The following is a 16,977-nucleotide window of genomic DNA, read 5'->3' as shown; positions in this document are numbered from 1 at the left end:
GCTTATCTTTACTAAGAAAAGATGCCAATTTATCGAGACTAGATGCGAGAAATTTGAAAGAATCGATAAATCTTAATTTTATGCAATTTTTCTGATCATTTTTTGTAAACGAAATATATTTTTCTTTTGTTATCGGAAGTAAATCTATTCATCCTTCATATGCTGTAGCTATTTCCTTGATGATAAAATGCACGTCGTAGCCAGATAAGTTATGGAAAACTATAGGAAAATAATGCGAATTTTTGTAATTTAAATTGCAATTTGAATGCGCTGCACCTCTGAATCAACCGGTTAAATGACAATGATCGCGTACCCGTTCTATTTCATTCGTAAATGGTTTTTCACAAATGTGGCAGTGTGTAGCGTTGTTAAATTTTTTCCAATCGTCTTGTGTTAAATCCATGGGAACATTAACCGACAGAATATTATTTACAATTTGTGCTAAATCTTTAAGTTGCTCGACGAACCACGCGATACAATTCTTATCGCGATGAAACCGATACATTGATAGCGAATTGTCATACGCACAGTGTACATAATATGCTATGCTAAATACTCGATGATGCTGGTAATTTTTCTCATCCTCAGTCTTCTCCAGGATGCATTCCAAATCGGCGTATACGATAAACGGCATTCGTTCCTTTCGACAGTAATTTTTAAAGCTCAGCCATTTGTCATCTTCGCTTGGTAATATGATAGCGCAATCGTTTATCTTTCCACAGTCCATTGTGTGAATTTCCAACTTGTCGTTCGAACTAAAATAATGTAGATATCTGAAATATAATTTATTTTCGAGAAATTAAAAAAAATATATTTATATATACATATTTTTGTATTTTCCGAAATATATACATACCGATCACAAAAGAATTTCTTATTCTTTTTCTTACTGAGTTGTGAACTCATGAGACGGGACATATTCTTTATCAACGCAAAATGTCTCACATTGTCATCCTGCACGTATAGCAGATTTATATGTTTGTCCATTTTTCGTTCGGTGAGTCGTATAGAAAAAATAGATAGTTTCTTCTCCTCGATGCAGTATAGATTAATGGAGATTTTGTTGAGAATTTCAAACTTTTTAATTTGTGGCAATGTCATTGGAAACTCAATGCCTTTCAGATTTAATACCGTAGAATAATGTGGATATGAAGATTCTCGATCAGTATTCCTTTCGGCAGGATGCAGACTGGCCACCACTGACCATGCAAAACATGCATTGTCATTTGATTTTACATTAACTACCGCTTTCTTCATCATAATTTTACTTGGTAACTGGATGTTGCATCCTGCATGCAAAGGGTTATATTTGTTTATATTTATTGTTAAATTTAGTATACGCGACAACGCCCATCCGCTATCGCATTCTTGGAATTCCTCCAACGATGCTAGGATTATCTCGATGACGTGTAACTGGTACCACTCATGCAAATCGGAGCATTGAAAGAGTTCATAATTTCTTGTTGTGATACACTTATTAGCGCGTTTGTCACCTGCGACAAATTCACCATTAAAAATAGCGTTTATCTTTACGTTGCCATGTCTCTGCACGACACTTTGCACGTGCTCAAGCACAATTTCTCGCGCATCCTCTAGAAATTGATACGGTTCAATGTGTTTGAAATTAATCACAGCACCAGTCAGTATACGACTTTCAAAAACTGTATCTATCTCACGCCATCGGAGTCCTGCACTATATCCAGCATCCACTTACACAAACCGCCTACGCATCATTTGTTTCAAACCTTCTAGTCGCGTGATACAAGCGATCACAGATTGTCTTCCACCGATTGACAATCGCGGATATTTACTGCGGCTGCATCCATCTAGCGATTCGATGAACTCGATACAACGTTGCTCCCACGCCATATACTCTTTATTCGTATTCAATCGAGTGGATAGCTCCACCAAATTACGCTCCGTTTGCTCCATTTTTACAATGTGCTTGACTGCATAGACTGATGGGATGCATCGCGATCTTGTCATTTTATAATGTCACCATCACTTTAAATGTTATTCACAGTGTATCATTTGATACATATCTAAAGTCTTCGTAGCTGTCATAAATCGGCGCTTGTAAGATTCACATGTATATTTGATATCACTGACTTTGTAAAATTATTCAATGATTTCATCGTGATATCCAATTACTTTTAAACGTGTCACAGCAGGCGTTCGCTAAAAATACAAAACTGTCACATTTGCTCCATTACTTCATCATAATGTCGAATTATATTCAAACGTGTGTCTAAATTAATTTTATAGATCTGTGGTATCAGCGCCTATGATATCATCACAGCTGCTGTACTCTGACACATGCTTTTATGCTGAAAATGCAAATCTGCAATACTATATGATTTTATTGTAATATTAAATTACATTCAAACGTACCTAAAACTGAGTTTTACTATCCTCTGATCTCATCACATCTGTCGACGCTTGCAAGATTTACGTTTGAATATGTGTATGATCTCATCATAAAATATGTAATTTCCACATTTGATGTCGATATGGTGGTGGGAATTATAAAATAAAAAGAAATCTAAAAACGTTACTCTCATCAGTTGCTCATTGTTAACGGACAACTCTTGAAAAATACGAGAGAAATGGCGAACTACTACGTTCCAATCCAAACCGAAGCATGCGAGAAATCGTAAGTATCTATACATTTTTTTATACATTCCTTAAATTATATTTTTTATATTTTTGCTTCTACATATCCATATTTCTTATTTACAGAACATTGCCACACACATCAATGAACTACTACGTTCCGATCCAGACCGAAGCATGTGAGAAATCGTAAGTATCTATAATTATTTTATATACATTTTTTCATATTTTCATATTTCATTGTTTCTTATAAAATCCCTATTTTATTTATTACTTATAGAACATCATCATCATCATGATACATTAATATTTTTTGTTTTATCTCATTAATCTGTAATCTTATTTACAGAACGCCACCACGATACACATCACACATTTTGGGGAGAAGGTTTGCACTAACTCCTACATCTTATAAATGGTTGGATATCGGAATCAACGCAGAATCTATATCCTACGTGGAATTGATGCTGGGTGACAACCGCGGAAATCAAATTGCTCTGCCTTATAAAACGTGGAGATCGTTGATTGAGAAACGTATGGATATCGAGGGACTTATGCAGTCAAAAACGGCTCCATTATTGATTCACGAACTGATTGTGCAGCAGATTAAACTGCGTGAAGAACATATTATAAAATTAACATTACACAATACTTATATTTGTATGAAGCTTGCAACTGTATCATTTATGTTTGAACTTGAGCATTGTATTGAACATGTATATTTCGCACTGTGTCAGAATATGAATAATGTTACTGACAAATATAAACATTTGGTAACTTACTTGCGTCAAAATTGCATCACTAATAAAAACGATGCAGTAAATATTTTGCGAAAAATTTATGATAAAAGTTCACATATTGAATGTGAATTAATAGCTTATGCTTCAGATAATATTGCATACGATTCGCTAAATGACAAATAAAATATTATAATATGTACAAATGTGAATACTGCATACGATGTGTTAAATGACAAATAAAATGTTATAATCATGTTATGTGCAAATTTGAAATAATAATAAAAATGTGAAAATTGAAATTGAACTTTTGATTATTTTTCCTATCTTTAGCGAACGAGGCTGATAGCTATTCAGTGTGGTACAACGTGGTTGTCACAGCTGTGACAATGACTTGACTTTCTTTTGTTACCAAGAACTCAGTTGTAAGATGAGTATTAAATTACTAAATTTATTGTAAAGGAAGTAGCGGTATTGAATCAAGGAAACGTTCTCACGCATTACATTTTTACGAATTCCGTGCCATGGAATGCATTGACAAAATCTGAAAGATCTTGCGTTTCTTGGTTGGCTGCTTATCACCATAGATTACAATGGGAAGATGGAATAGTTCAGTATCCGAAAGCGAAGCACCTGATTTCAACAGCTGTATATGATAAAAACGATGATGAAGCTATCGTATACGTTAAAGGGCATGAAAAACGAGAATGGTTGAAGAATATACTTGATGTCAATGTAAGAAATAATGTTATTATCGAGACCGTGGATGCTGATTACGAAGACACTGAATCTTTAAATAATTTGGATACTGCGAATACTATACGATGTGCAAAACATATTAAGAATTGTGCTATGCAGAATGTATTTAAATTATACAATTATTGGTTACCATGTCAAAAAGATGCTATAAAATAAAAAAATGTATAAACGTATTTATGGTTTATTTTTTTATCTTTCCCTGTAATATTATACATAAGTAATTCGTAGACGTTAGACGTTTGATAATAGTATGGTTGAACCGTCAACCATACTATTATGAAACGTCCAACGTACTACACTCAAAGGACGAAGATTTGCGACGATTGAGGAGATTAAGGCTGCATCGCTGGAGGAGCTCAAGGCAAACCCAAAAGTGCATTTCAGAAATGTTTTGACGACTGGAAAAAGCACTAGCACAAATGCATTGTATCAGATGGGGATTATTTTGAAAGGGATAACATAATTTAGGATGAATAAATGAATATTTTTTTATAAAAATCAAAAGTCACCTTACTTTTTGATCACACCTCGTAATTGCTCGTAGCAATTTTGAGTCTGTGCCAATTTTACTTTGACCGGTACACATTTTATTATGTAAATTACCTCTCCGGCTAAGAAAGCCATGTACCCAGGCCCTCTCATAAAATGATAGGCAAAAATGTCGGGTGATTGTGTTGCTATGGCTAAGGCGTTCTGCATCATTCGTAATTCAAGGTTATGACTGAAAATTATTTTGGCGCGCAGTTCATTAAACTTGAGGAAAGTGTATAAAATCACACAAACAATACAAGCACGAAGACCTAACTGCAACCGTAGAAGGCATTTTTGTTCAATTTGTATTGATACAGCAACGATCAAAATATCTCTTTCTACTACTTTAAATATATATTTACTTATATTCGTTAACTTTCAATAAAAAATAATTCATTGAAAAAATAATTAGATTTAGACAAGTATAAAATTACTTCTATTACGGCTGCAGGTGATGCATATTCTGATTTAACGTATACTGAAATGGAAATGGAAAAAGCAAAAAATGGTTAAGAACGATACGAAACTGAAAAAAACTCAATGCACGTGAGAATAATCCGTTTTTCATGAAAACTATGGAAGAGTACACGTCATGTGAATTATATAAAAACGATACGGCGGATGCTCGTATGCATAATACTTATAATTCCAAAGCAAGGTCAGATACATAATTTAAACGTGTATATACATATATATATATATATATATATATATATATATATATATATATACATATATATTACCTTTTCCAAAAAAAGGTAAAAAAAGCGCCTATGTGTGTTGCGCGCAAATTATATTGAAGTTGTGTAATCTAATTAAAATGATATACGTTTATTAAAAAAAAAAATGTGTGAAATCTTTTAAAGTGCGCTTATTATAAAGAGAATATATTTTTTCTACAAAATTAAAGTAGTAGTATCTGTATTTTCTTTGAAAAACTTCTATTCTAACCCAACTGGTAGTATCTTCAACATTTATATAAATCCCACGTGGTACTATCTCTGTATTGTCATTGAAAAATCTTTGTATTTTAAAAATTCAAGTGATAGCATTTTTAATTCTCATTGAAAAATTTTATTCTAACCCAAGTAATATTTCCTTAAATATTATGTAATTTAATTCAACCTAAACGCATTTTTCCAAAAAAATCTTTTAAACAATCAAAGTGTACTATTTTTGTATTTCCATTGAAAAATCTTTCAATTTTAACCCAAGCGGTTGTATTTAATTTTAATAAGTTTCAATAGAATATATAATATTTAATTTAAAAGATTAAAGAGGAAACCGTACAAAATAAGAAAATTTTATTGAAATAAAAAATTTTTGATGTACAAAAACATGGCGCTGCTAGATAAAAAAAGCAGAAGAAGCATAAGAAAAAATGCAATAAATGTAACACTTGTAAGATATGCGTTATAAAAGAAATTTGCGAAATAAGTTTTAGTTTTTTTAACTTTTAAGTAATTCTAATCGTAAGTTAAACTTAAGATACCACTTAAATTTTATTAAAAAAAATAAAGATTCTTAAAGTATAAATTATTTAGGTTAAATTAAATTACAAAATTTTAATATATTATTTATTTTCAATTAAATACCACTTGGTTTGGAAGATTTTCAATGACAATACAGAGATAGTAGCAATTATGATTTGTACAGAAATTATTCAATTCATCTCATTGCTTTTTCTATCTAGCAGCGCCATGTTTTTGTACATCAAAAACTTTTATTTTAATAAAATTTTCTTATTTTGTACCGTTTCCTCTTTCATCTTTTAAATTAAATATTATATATTCCATTGAAACTTAAAATTTTTCTAAAAAACTTCCATTAAAATTAAATACAACCGCTTGGGTTAAAATTGAAAGATTTTTCAATGGAAATACAAAAATAGTACACTTTGATTGTTTAAAAGATTTTTTTGGAAAAATGCGTTTAGGTTGAATTAAATTACATAATATTTAAGGAAATACTGCTTGGGTTAAAATAAAATTTTTCAATAAGAATTAAAAATACTATTACTTGAATTTTTAAAATACAAAGATTTTTCAATGACAATACAGAGATAGTACCACGAGGGATTTATATAAAAGTTGAAGATACTACCAGTTGGGTTAGAATAGAAGTTTTTCAAAGAAAATACAGCTACTACTACTTTAATTTTGTAGAAAAAGTATATTCTCTTTATAATAAGCGCAATTTAAAAGATTTCACACATTTTTTTTAAATAAACGTATATCATTTTTATTAGATTACACAACTTCAATATAAGTTGCGCGCAACACACATAGGCGCTTTTTTTACCTTTTTTTTGGAAAAGGTAATATATATATATATATACACGTTTAAATTATGTATGACCTTGCTTTGGAATTATGAGTATTATGCATACGAGCATCCGCCGTATCGTTTTTATATAATTCACATGACGTGTACTCTTCTCATAGTTTTCATGAAAAACGGATTATTCTCACGTGCATTGAGTTTTTTTCAGTTTCGTATCGTTCTTAACCATTTTTTGCTTTTTCCATTTCCATTTCAGTATACGTTAAATCAGAATATGCATCACCTGCAGGCGTAATAGAAGTAATTTTACACCTGTCTAAATCTAATTATTTTTTTAATGAATTATTTTTTATTGAAAATTAACGAATATAAGTAAATGTATATTTAAAGTAGTAGAGAGAGATATTTTGATCGTTGCTGTATCAATACAAATTGAACAAAAATGCCTTCCACGGTTGCAGCTAGGTCTTCGTGCTTGTATTGTTTATGTGATTTTATACACTTTCCTCAAGTTTAATGAACTGCGCGCCAAAATAATTTTCAGTCATAACCTTGAATTACGAATGATGCAGAACGCCTTGGCCATAGCAACACTATCACCCGACATTTTTGCCTATCATTTTATGAGAGGGCCTGGGTACATGGCTTCCTTAGCCGGAGAGGTAATTCACATAATAAAATGTGTACCGGTCGAAGGAAAATTGGCACAGACTCAAAATTGCTATGAGAAACTACCTGTATTAAGAGGAAATCAATCATTATTTCTGACTCCCCAAACCCATATATTATTGAGACAAGGCACTCAAATTAACTGCAACAACTTTGCTCCGCCTATGTATCTCCTGGGGACGCTTGGTATAAAATTACTCCGAAACCAGTAGAAACAGTACCTCCGACAATCATGAAATCGACACTACGTTTTTGACGCGGTTCACTGAAAATCAGAGTCATTAAGGTGGAGTCACCAACCCTATTCTGGGTGCATATAGACCACGCCCGAGAAGACCTAGAGGAGTTACTGGAGAATCTTACTCGCAGAATGTCTAGAAGAGATAGATTCCTGCGCTTCATCGGACCCGTTTTTTTTGGCAAACAAGTAGCAATCCAAGAAAGGGGAGGATGGCAGAGGGAGGGTGGTGACCCACTTCCTGGCGGAGAACACTGTATTGATGGCCTTGCGCGACTGGAGCTGTGTGATCCGATGATCTATCTTTGACTTACATCAATTAGAGGATCGCTTCCGTGAAAGGAACTGGGAAGCCATCCTATGTGGGCTTGCTCACATCGAGCCAGAAGGTGCCAAAGCAAGATGACCCCGAAAGGTCCGAGAGCTCACCTGTTTGCTGCTGGAAAAACGAGAAGGGCGGATGCGGATCATCCGGCCCGTGAGGATTAACGCAGCAACCATCTCATTTGAATTAAAATGCGGGAGCAACAAAGAGATAAACAATCCTTAAGAACTGCTCATCCGCATGGGATGTGCTCAACGAACTAAGGAAGTAACAAACTCTGCGATACCTAGTATAAATGAGCAAGTAGCAAATTAGCATAATTATAAGTTAATAAAATAAGAAAAGGAAAAAATGAAATATATAAAAAGGGGAAACGACCTCAAACTAATCCTAGATGGATATTTCATGAAATAATTCTGTTAAAATAAATAGATAAAGCAACGGAAATACCTCTAAGATAAGCTTGGGATCAAAGAAATAGATACAATTAATAAAAGAAAACAAAATCAGATAATAACAAAATTTTTTATAGAGGAAAAAAATAAGTCAACTTAATCATATGAACTTAAGATAAACCTTAAAACCTAGGTATAAACTTGAAAGGTTGATCTTGCGTTATATACTTAATTATTAAATGAGTAACAAAAAAGGGGGGGGGGAAACCACTAGGATAACCTTGGGCCCAGAGAAATTTAGTTTATACTAGCGTAAGTAAGTAATCATAATTCGGAGCAATTTATGATGTCGATTATTGCTTTTAAACAAAGAATGTACAATCTTAAAAAGGATTAATAATTAATAATACGTGATATTACTTAATCTTGTTCAATTTAGAATTGTGTTATGATTGAAAATTAATTCGGCGCGCAGTTCATTGAACTTGAGGAAAGTGCATAAAATCACATAAGTAATACAAGCACGAAGATCACCTAGCTGCGACCGTAGAAGGCATTCTTGTTCAATTTGTAAATATATATTTATTAAAGTAGTAGAGATAGATATTTTGGCCGTTGCTGTATCAATATGCGAAAAAATTATAATTAAATAAAAAAAATTTTTAATATTTGTAATTGTATGCTTTTTATGACAATAAAATGTACATAAATATATATATATATATATATATAAAATAAACTTAATTTTAACAAGTGAAGAAAGTAAAATTTTTAAAATCAAAAATTTGTCAGAAGGTAATTCTCTAAGCTTTTATTGTAAGTTATTAGAAAAAAAAGAAACATAATTATACCCTATGAAGTATTCACTGACTGATTGACGGATTTATGACAAAATGCTTCATGAAGAATCGTCTTGCTGATATAACGCAGAACATAAATAAAATATCGCGCGCGGTGCTACAAAAACAAAAAAGATCTTAAACACTTCTACCTACAAATATGACTATTTTGTATGCTACATCTCCATAAATTGTTATGTAGAAAGCTCCATAGGTTTTCTAAAAAATTTTTTTAAGTGATTTCTTACGTTAATTTAAAACAGAGGATGTACGGTTATAGATTATGTAATTGTAAGCGTAGATATAAGAGATAGAATTTATAAGTAATTTAGAGTAGGGGACAGAGGGGACTCGGATCACATGCCGTTGGAGATGGAGTTCAGCGGGGGAGAAGAAGAAATGGATCCAGAAGAAAAACAAGAGGAAGAAGAGGAAGTGGAAATAGAAACGATTCTATGGAATGACGAGGCGAAGGAGATGTATGCAGAAAGGACGGAGGAATTGTGTAACACGGAAGAGCTAGAAGAAAAGGAATCGGACACATTAGAAGAAGAATGGGAAAAGATAAAGAAGATTGTAAAGGTAGCAATGGTGAAGAAAAGAATAAAGAGAAGGAAGAAAGAGCTAGGTCATAAAGATTGGTGGGACAAAAGCTGCACCAGAAAGAAGAGAGAGGTAAAAAGAATCTACAAGAAATGGAAGAAAGGAAGAATAGAAAGAGACAGATATATAAAGGAGAAAAGAAATCTGAAAGAACTGCTAGAGAAGAAACGAAAGGAGAAGAGGAGAAAGGAAGAAGAGGAACTGAGAAAGATGAAAAATGAAGCAGACGTGGAAATATATAAATAGGAAGAGAGGGAGGAGAACAACGATAAACAACAAGATAGGAAAGGAAGAATGGAGAAAACACTTCATGGAACAGCAGCAAGAAGAAGAAGAAGAGGAAGAAATAGTGGAGGCAGAAATAATTAAAGCAGTTGGGAAAATGAAGGTCAAGAAAGCAGCAGGTATTGATGGGATTCCGGCAGAAGCATGGAAGTACGCGGGCAAAGAACTATGGAAAAGGCTGGTGAAGATAATGAAACGGATTTGGTATACAGGAGAGATGCCAAACAATTGGAGAATGAGCATAATTATGCCGTTATATAAAAGAGGAGAAAGGGAGAAAGCCAGCAATTACAGAGGTACGTCTATTCTTTGTTCGGCGTATAAGATCTATGCGGAAATTATCAGGAATAGACTGGAGACGGAGGTGGAAGATCGAGGCCTGATTCCGGTGAGTCAGGCAAGTTTTAAAAGAGGGAGGTCGACCATGGACAACATCTTCGTCCTCAGTCACTTGATGCAGAGGGAAAAAGGAAGAGGAGAAAGGAACGAAAAGATATACATGCTCTTCGCGGATCTGAAGGCGGCCTTCGACAGAGTAAATAGAGAGGAACTATGGAAAGTGCTGAGGAGTATGGGTATAAAGGAGCAGCTGATAGGAAGAATCGAAAAAATATATAAAGAGACGCAGACGGTGGTAAGAACGAAACAAAGTAACACGGAAAGTTTTGCAACAGGAAAAGGCGTTAGACAAGGATGTGTGATGAGTCCACTCTTGTTCAATTTATATACAGCGGAATTAGAGCAGGTTTTAAGGAACAGGGGAATAGGGGGCGTAGCAATAGGTAAGATAAGGATATGGGAATTGGCGTATGCGGACGACATAGCGCTGATAGCAAAAAAATAGAGAAGCACTACGAGAAATGATGAGCACGCTCAAGCGTTTCTTGACAGACAGGAAATTGAAATTATGTCCAGAGAAAACGAAGATAATGGTCTTTTATAGGAAAAAGAAAGAAAAAATAGAAAAATGGAAGTGGAGGAAAGAAAGAATTGAGGAAGTACAAGCGTTTAAATACTTAGGCTTTATATTAAATAACAGGGGTAGTTATAAGGAATATGTAAAGCAATTATGTGGTAAAGGTAGAATAGCAGTAAGGAAAGTATGGGGATTAGGAGAGAGAATTTGTAGAAACGACATAAAGAGGAGATAGATGTTGTTCACATGCCTGATGCAAAGTGTGATGGCGTATGAGGTGGAAATCTGGGGATGGACAGAGATCGAGAAACTGGAGAATATAATGATGGACTACGTCAGGTGGATGTTTAGACTGGATTTTTGTACACCAAGATACATCATCTCAAGAGAGCTGTTAATGGACAAATTAAGAGTCGGATGGGGGATCAGAGCGAGGAGATATGAGAATAGAATTAAAGTAGGGAGAAATAGTTGGAGTGTTGGAAAAATAGTTAAGGAGTGTTGGAAGGAAAAAGAGCAGAACAACTGGAGCGATATATATGGGATAGAAAGGGAAAAATACTATAACAGGAATGGCTGGGGAACAGAAGCAAAAGAGGTAAAAGAAGACGTGGGAGACGATTTGGAAAAGGACTTAATTGACAGGGAAAGAGATATTTAGAGGCAATGGGAGAACAAAAACATTAACGCGCCAAGATGCAATAGGAGATATAAGAAAATAGGGTTAGATGTGAAGTTGCCGAATTACATAAAAAGTAGGAATGTAGAGGATTTAAGCAGAGGAGAGAAAATAAGAGCCAAGATAAAAGTAAGATGTGGTAATCTAGAACAAACGAATAAATATTGGTTAGAAGAAAGACAGAGACTATGTATATTTTGCGAAGAAGACTGGGACTGTCTAGAGCACTACGTCAAGGATTGCGTGAAAACAAGCGTATGGTTTGCGGATTTAGGAAATGATAAGGACAGAGTTGTAGAACAGATATGCGAGGAAGACACGGACAGGCGGAAGGAAGAAATATTGGAGAAGCTATAGAAAGAGAGGAAAAGAGAATTAAAAAGAAGAAAGAAGGCAAGCGATGAGAGGGGAAAAAACAAAAATAATATTACTGAAATAGTAGAGTAAGATAACAGGATTTAGATTGAAGAAATAGGTAATAACTGTAATATAAGGTAATTGTATAATAATTGTATAAAGTATGGTAAATGTAAAGAGGCTGTAATCTCTAAATCATAGAATTAATAATTAATAATTGAATAGGTGAGAATAGGTACAAGTAATACAAAAAAGGCAATAGATAAACGGTGTGGGGAGAGCGTAGAATCTAAGTTACAGAGTAAATATTTGAGAGGCTGTTGCAAAGATAGGTAGAAGAGTAGGATTAGCTTAAAACAAGAACTGTACAAGCGGCGAGGGAATGGAAGGATGAGAGAGAATAGATTTTATGTAAACCAAGTCCACTTCTCGGCTGTAATGTAAGCTTGAAGTTAATAAATTATTATTTATTATATATACCCTATGATCAGAAAGTACCGGGAATTTTTTATTTAAAAGTACCGCGCATGCGGGAACCGGTTTATTTTTTTTTCTTATGTTGGTACGACCTTAAGACGCACATCTGTCAGGTTTTAGTGCCATCCGATCATTAGTGTCTGCCTGGCGTTTGTTTACATCAGTCAACTTTTTTCATTTTGCCGCATTTTACCATGAATAATTTTGTTGAACAAAGAGTTTGTTTGAAATTTTGTGTTGCGAACGAAATTTCGTGTGCCGATGCACTGAAAATGTTGCAAAAAGCATTTTGCGAATCTGCTCTATCAAAAACAAGAGCATACGAGTGGTATAAAGACTTTAAAAGTGGTCGTACAGTGGTGGAAGATTTCCCTCGTTCCGGACGTCCATCGACGTCGAACACCGATGAAAACGTGAAGAAAGTGAAAGAAATGGTGCTTGAAAATCGTCATACCTGCTTAAGAGAGATGTCTAGTGAACTTGGCATTGCATATGGAACGGCACAGCATATTGTGGTTGATGTTTTGGGTATGAGATGCGTGGCAGCCAGGCTCGTTCCGAAGGATTTGAATTTCTTGCAAAAACACCAATGAATTATTTGACCAAACATCAAGTAAATACCATCAAGCAAGCACCGTATTCACCTGATATGGCCCCGTGCAACTTTTTTTTGTTCCCCAAGTTGAAGTTGCCACTTCGTGGAAAGAGATTTCAGTCGATCGAGGAGATCAAAGAGAATGCGACGAGGGAACTAAAGGCCATCCCTTCGTCGGCCTACCAGGGATGCGTGGAGGACTGGGTCAAGCGTTGGCACATGTGTGTTGCTTCAGATGGATCATATTTTGAAGGAGATAAAATAAATTTGCCTGAAATTTAACTCTATTTTGTTTTATTTAAAAATTCCCGGTACTTTCTGATCATAGGGTATGTACATATATATATATATATATATGTACATATATAATATATATATATGTACATATATCATATATATATATATATATATATATGTATGTGTATATATGGGGTGTATGGGGATTTGGTACAGAGGTAGTACCTTTGACTAAGAGCGGTCACATCCAACGTATACGAGGGATGGCTCGAAGTGACTGGTCCTCGTGCGAAACCCAGCTCTTACTTATGGCTCCCAGTGCCACACCCCGGGAACTGCATTGACCTGCAGGCGAAACTAAGTAAGGGTAGCCAGATATGGCGAAGCCTGATGGAGGGCAGCAGTAGCCATCAGTATTGCACTGGGGCAGAAAAAGAAGTACGACTTCAGAATGGCCTAGAAGCAAAATATTGCAAGCACGGCTAGAACAGCCTTCATGGTTGCAGTACTGCGGTGCGGAAAGGCAGGGGAATCTACCGCACTATCACTCCCATGAGCACTATGCAAATGTCGAAAAAGGGACCTAATATGTCGGGCAATCCGGTTGACGACCGGCGCCGTCCTACGTCCGGGGTAGACGGTGGGAAATTGGCTACCGGGCATGTAGGTGTGGACCACTGGGCAATACATGCGAATAAGGCGACCAGCGATGACAGTAAACTCAACGGCCGAGCGGAGTCTCGCCTGGCGACCTGGAACGTTCGGGGACTGCTGCAGACGGGAAAACTGGATATACTGAAGAAAGAACTCGAAAGAAACAGGGTGAAGATAGCAGGAATCTCGGAGACACATTGGCGCGGAAGAGGTCACTTTAGGAGCAACAACTTTGCAATATACTTCTCTGGACCCGATGACGCAAGCCGCAACGGGGTGGCCTTTATGGTGCACGGCACACTGGCTAGGGCGGTCCTCGGCTATGAAACCGTCAGTGACCGTATAATATCAATACGCCTCAAGGCGAAACCGTGCACACTAAATATTATCCAAGTCTATGCACCCACCTCTGAGGCAGATGAGGAAGACATGGATAACTTCTACAGCTCTCTACAAAGGATTATTGAGAAAATACCCAATAGAGAAGTCACCATAATCATGGGAGACTGGAACGCTAAGGTGGGACGCACTGACGGCGATAATCACATCCGCGATGTGCTGGGGAGATACGGCATAGGAATACGGAACGACAGAGGTTCCAGGCTCATCCAGTTCTGTATTGATAACAACCTCGCGATTGCAAATACAATGTTCAAACAGCACATAAGGAAACAATACACGTGGACGTCGCCGGATAATCGCACCAAGAACCAAATTGATTACATTTTGATCAAAAGTCGCTGGAAATCGGCCGTTCTCTCAGCGAAGACACTACCTGGAGCGGACTGCGGTACGGATCATAGGCTGCTGACTTTCAAGTTTAGGACGAGGATGAGGAGCTGCAGAAAAACAACAACCAAAAGCAAGTTACCACCAATTACCGACAAACAAGCCTTCCAAAATGGGCTAAAAAAGGAAATAGAGCGAGACGACATAGAAGAATTGGACAATCCTGATGATCTGTGGGAACGGCTCAAAACAGCGATCAAAACAACAATAACTGGCACGCAAAAACCAAAAGAGAGCCCAAGGAAACGCGAGTGGATATCTGACAGCACCTACAGGCTGATAGAAGAAAGAAGGAAATTGCTAGCCGCCGGCCTAAATAGTACCGAAGCAGTGGATAAATATAAAAAGATATCATCTGACATTCAAAAAAACTGTAGGAAGGACAAAAACAACCTATTGAATGGGATTTGCGCAGACATCCAACTCCATGCAGACCGTCTTCAACCTGGGGATGTATTCCACAAAATCAAACTAATCACACGAAAATTCAAACCACGCACGTGGACCATCTATGATGAAAACGGTACATCAATCACGGATATCGGAGACATAATGGAGGTATGGAGAAGGTACTGTGAGAGGCTGTATAGAGAGGAAGAGGACGCAGTGACTGATTGCCTAGAGAAATATGAACAGGAACCACATAGTCTGCTGGAAGAGACGGAAAGAGCCATACGAAAGCTTGCTAACAATAAGGCCACCGGAGTAGATTAGATAACAGCGGAGATCTTCAAAGCAATGGGACCAGTGGGAACGAGAGCTATACACTGCATTCTTCAAAAAGTATGGACTACCGCGACCTGGCCCAAAGACTGGACCACCTCTATAGTGATCCCTATACACAAAAAGGGTCCAGCCAACAAATGTGAGAACTACCGATTAATAGCACTGATATCACATGCAAGCAAAATTCTTCTGCAGATCATACACAGTCGATTACAGCCATACACTAACCGACAGATAGCCCCGGAACAAGCTGGTTTCGTCAGTGGCCGAGGTACACGAGAACAGATACTGAATCTACGACAGCTGATAGAAAAGGCAAGAGAGTACTACATCCCTATGTTCGTCTGTTTTGTAGATTACGAGAAGGCTTTTGATAATGTCAGATGGTGCCTACTGTGGCCCATCCTCAAAGAAATGGGCGTCCCGACACATCTCATACACTTAATCAAAAATCTATACAAAGACAGCACAGCTGTCGTAAGAATTGAGAACATCACCGCGGGAGAGAGTGCAATTAGGAAGGGAGTGAGACAGGGCTGCATATTATCGCCACTACTGTACAATATCTACAGCGAACACGTGATGAGACGGGTGCTGGAGGATTGGGACGGCGGTGTGACCATAGGCGGTGATAAGTTTTCGAACCTTAGATATGCAGATGATACGCTGCTGATTGCCAAAAGCGAAGGAGAACTGATAACACTCATGAAAAAACTGGAAAATATCAGCCAGATATATGGGCTTCGCATAAACAGTTCGAAAACAAAGATCATGATAATTGACCGCGAACACAACAACTCTCCAGAAACGGTGCGTATCGGCAATTTTGAGGTGGTCGATAAATTTGTGTATTTGGGAGCATTAATAAACAACCAGGGTGACTGCGAAGCGGAGATCCGTAGGCGCATCCAAATGGGTAGAACAGCAATGGCCCAACTGACTAAAGTATGGAAAAATCCTAGCATCACAAGACACACCAAAGTCAATCTAGTCAGGGCCCTAGTATTCTCGGTATTTCTGTATGCTTCCGAAACATGGACGCTGCGAGCGGCTGATAGGAAACGCGTGGAGGCCTTCGAGATGTGGTGCTGGCGAAGGATGCTGCGAATTCCTTGGACAGCGAGAAGAACAAATGCGTCCATTTTGGCAGAGATAAATCCACCACAAAGACTGTCGAATGTGGTGTACAGCCAAATCCTCAAGTTTTTTGGGCATGTAAATCGCAGTAACAACATCGAACGCCTGATAGTTCAGGGAAAGCCAGAAGGAA

The 16,977-nt window shown here is 36.5% G+C and overlaps 3 protein-coding genes across 3 annotated transcripts; all 3 read left to right on the top strand.

Annotated features, from left to right (window-relative positions):
* Window positions 1-2,565: 2,565 nt before the first annotated feature.
* LOC113004166 lies at window positions 2,566-4,301 on the top strand. Its single transcript, XM_039452892.1, has 3 exons — window positions 2,566-2,653; window positions 2,740-2,802; window positions 2,963-4,301. Exons 1-3 carry the CDS (start codon window positions 2,607-2,609, stop codon window positions 3,534-3,536), a joined length of 684 nt encoding a protein of 227 aa, XP_039308826.1. The 5' UTR covers window positions 2,566-2,606; the 3' UTR covers window positions 3,537-4,301.
* Window positions 4,302-9,749: 5,448 nt separating this feature from the next.
* On the top strand, window positions 9,750-10,238 carry LOC120358591 (stress response protein NST1-like). The gene has a single exon (XM_039453197.1). The coding sequence runs from the start codon at window positions 9,750-9,752 to the stop codon at window positions 10,236-10,238; it is 489 nt and encodes a 162-aa protein (XP_039309131.1).
* A 3,861-nt stretch (window positions 10,239-14,099) lies between these two features.
* LOC120358590 (craniofacial development protein 2-like) lies at window positions 14,100-15,695 on the top strand. The gene has a single exon (XM_039453196.1). The coding sequence runs from the start codon at window positions 14,100-14,102 to the stop codon at window positions 15,693-15,695; it is 1,596 nt and encodes a 531-aa protein (XP_039309130.1).
* The last annotated feature ends 1,282 nt before the right edge of the window (window positions 15,696-16,977 follow it).

Source organism: Solenopsis invicta, chromosome 8, assembly GCF_016802725.1.
Source record: "Solenopsis invicta isolate M01_SB chromosome 8, UNIL_Sinv_3.0, whole genome shotgun sequence".
Taxonomy (NCBI): Eukaryota; Metazoa; Arthropoda; class Insecta; order Hymenoptera; family Formicidae; genus Solenopsis; species Solenopsis invicta.
The sequence above is the reverse complement of the archived record's forward strand: the minus strand, read 5'-3'. Positions and strand labels throughout refer to the sequence as shown.

Coding starts and splice junctions, on each gene's coding strand:
- LOC120358591 (XM_039453197.1), top strand. CDS start 9,750: ATGCCGTTGGAGATGGAGTTCAGCGGGGGAGAAGAAGAAATGGATCCA.
- LOC113004166 (XM_039452892.1), top strand. CDS start 2,607: ATGGCGAACTACTACGTTCCAATCCAAACCGAAGCATGCGAGAAATC. Junction 2,654..2,739: donor ACCGAAGCATGCGAGAAATC/GTAAGTATCTAT, acceptor TCTTATTTACAG/AACATTGCCACACACATCAA. Junction 2,803..2,962: donor ACCGAAGCATGTGAGAAATC/GTAAGTATCTAT, acceptor TCTTATTTACAG/AACGCCACCACGATACACAT.
- LOC120358590 (XM_039453196.1), top strand. CDS start 14,100: ATGCAAATGTCGAAAAAGGGACCTAATATGTCGGGCAATCCGGTTGAC.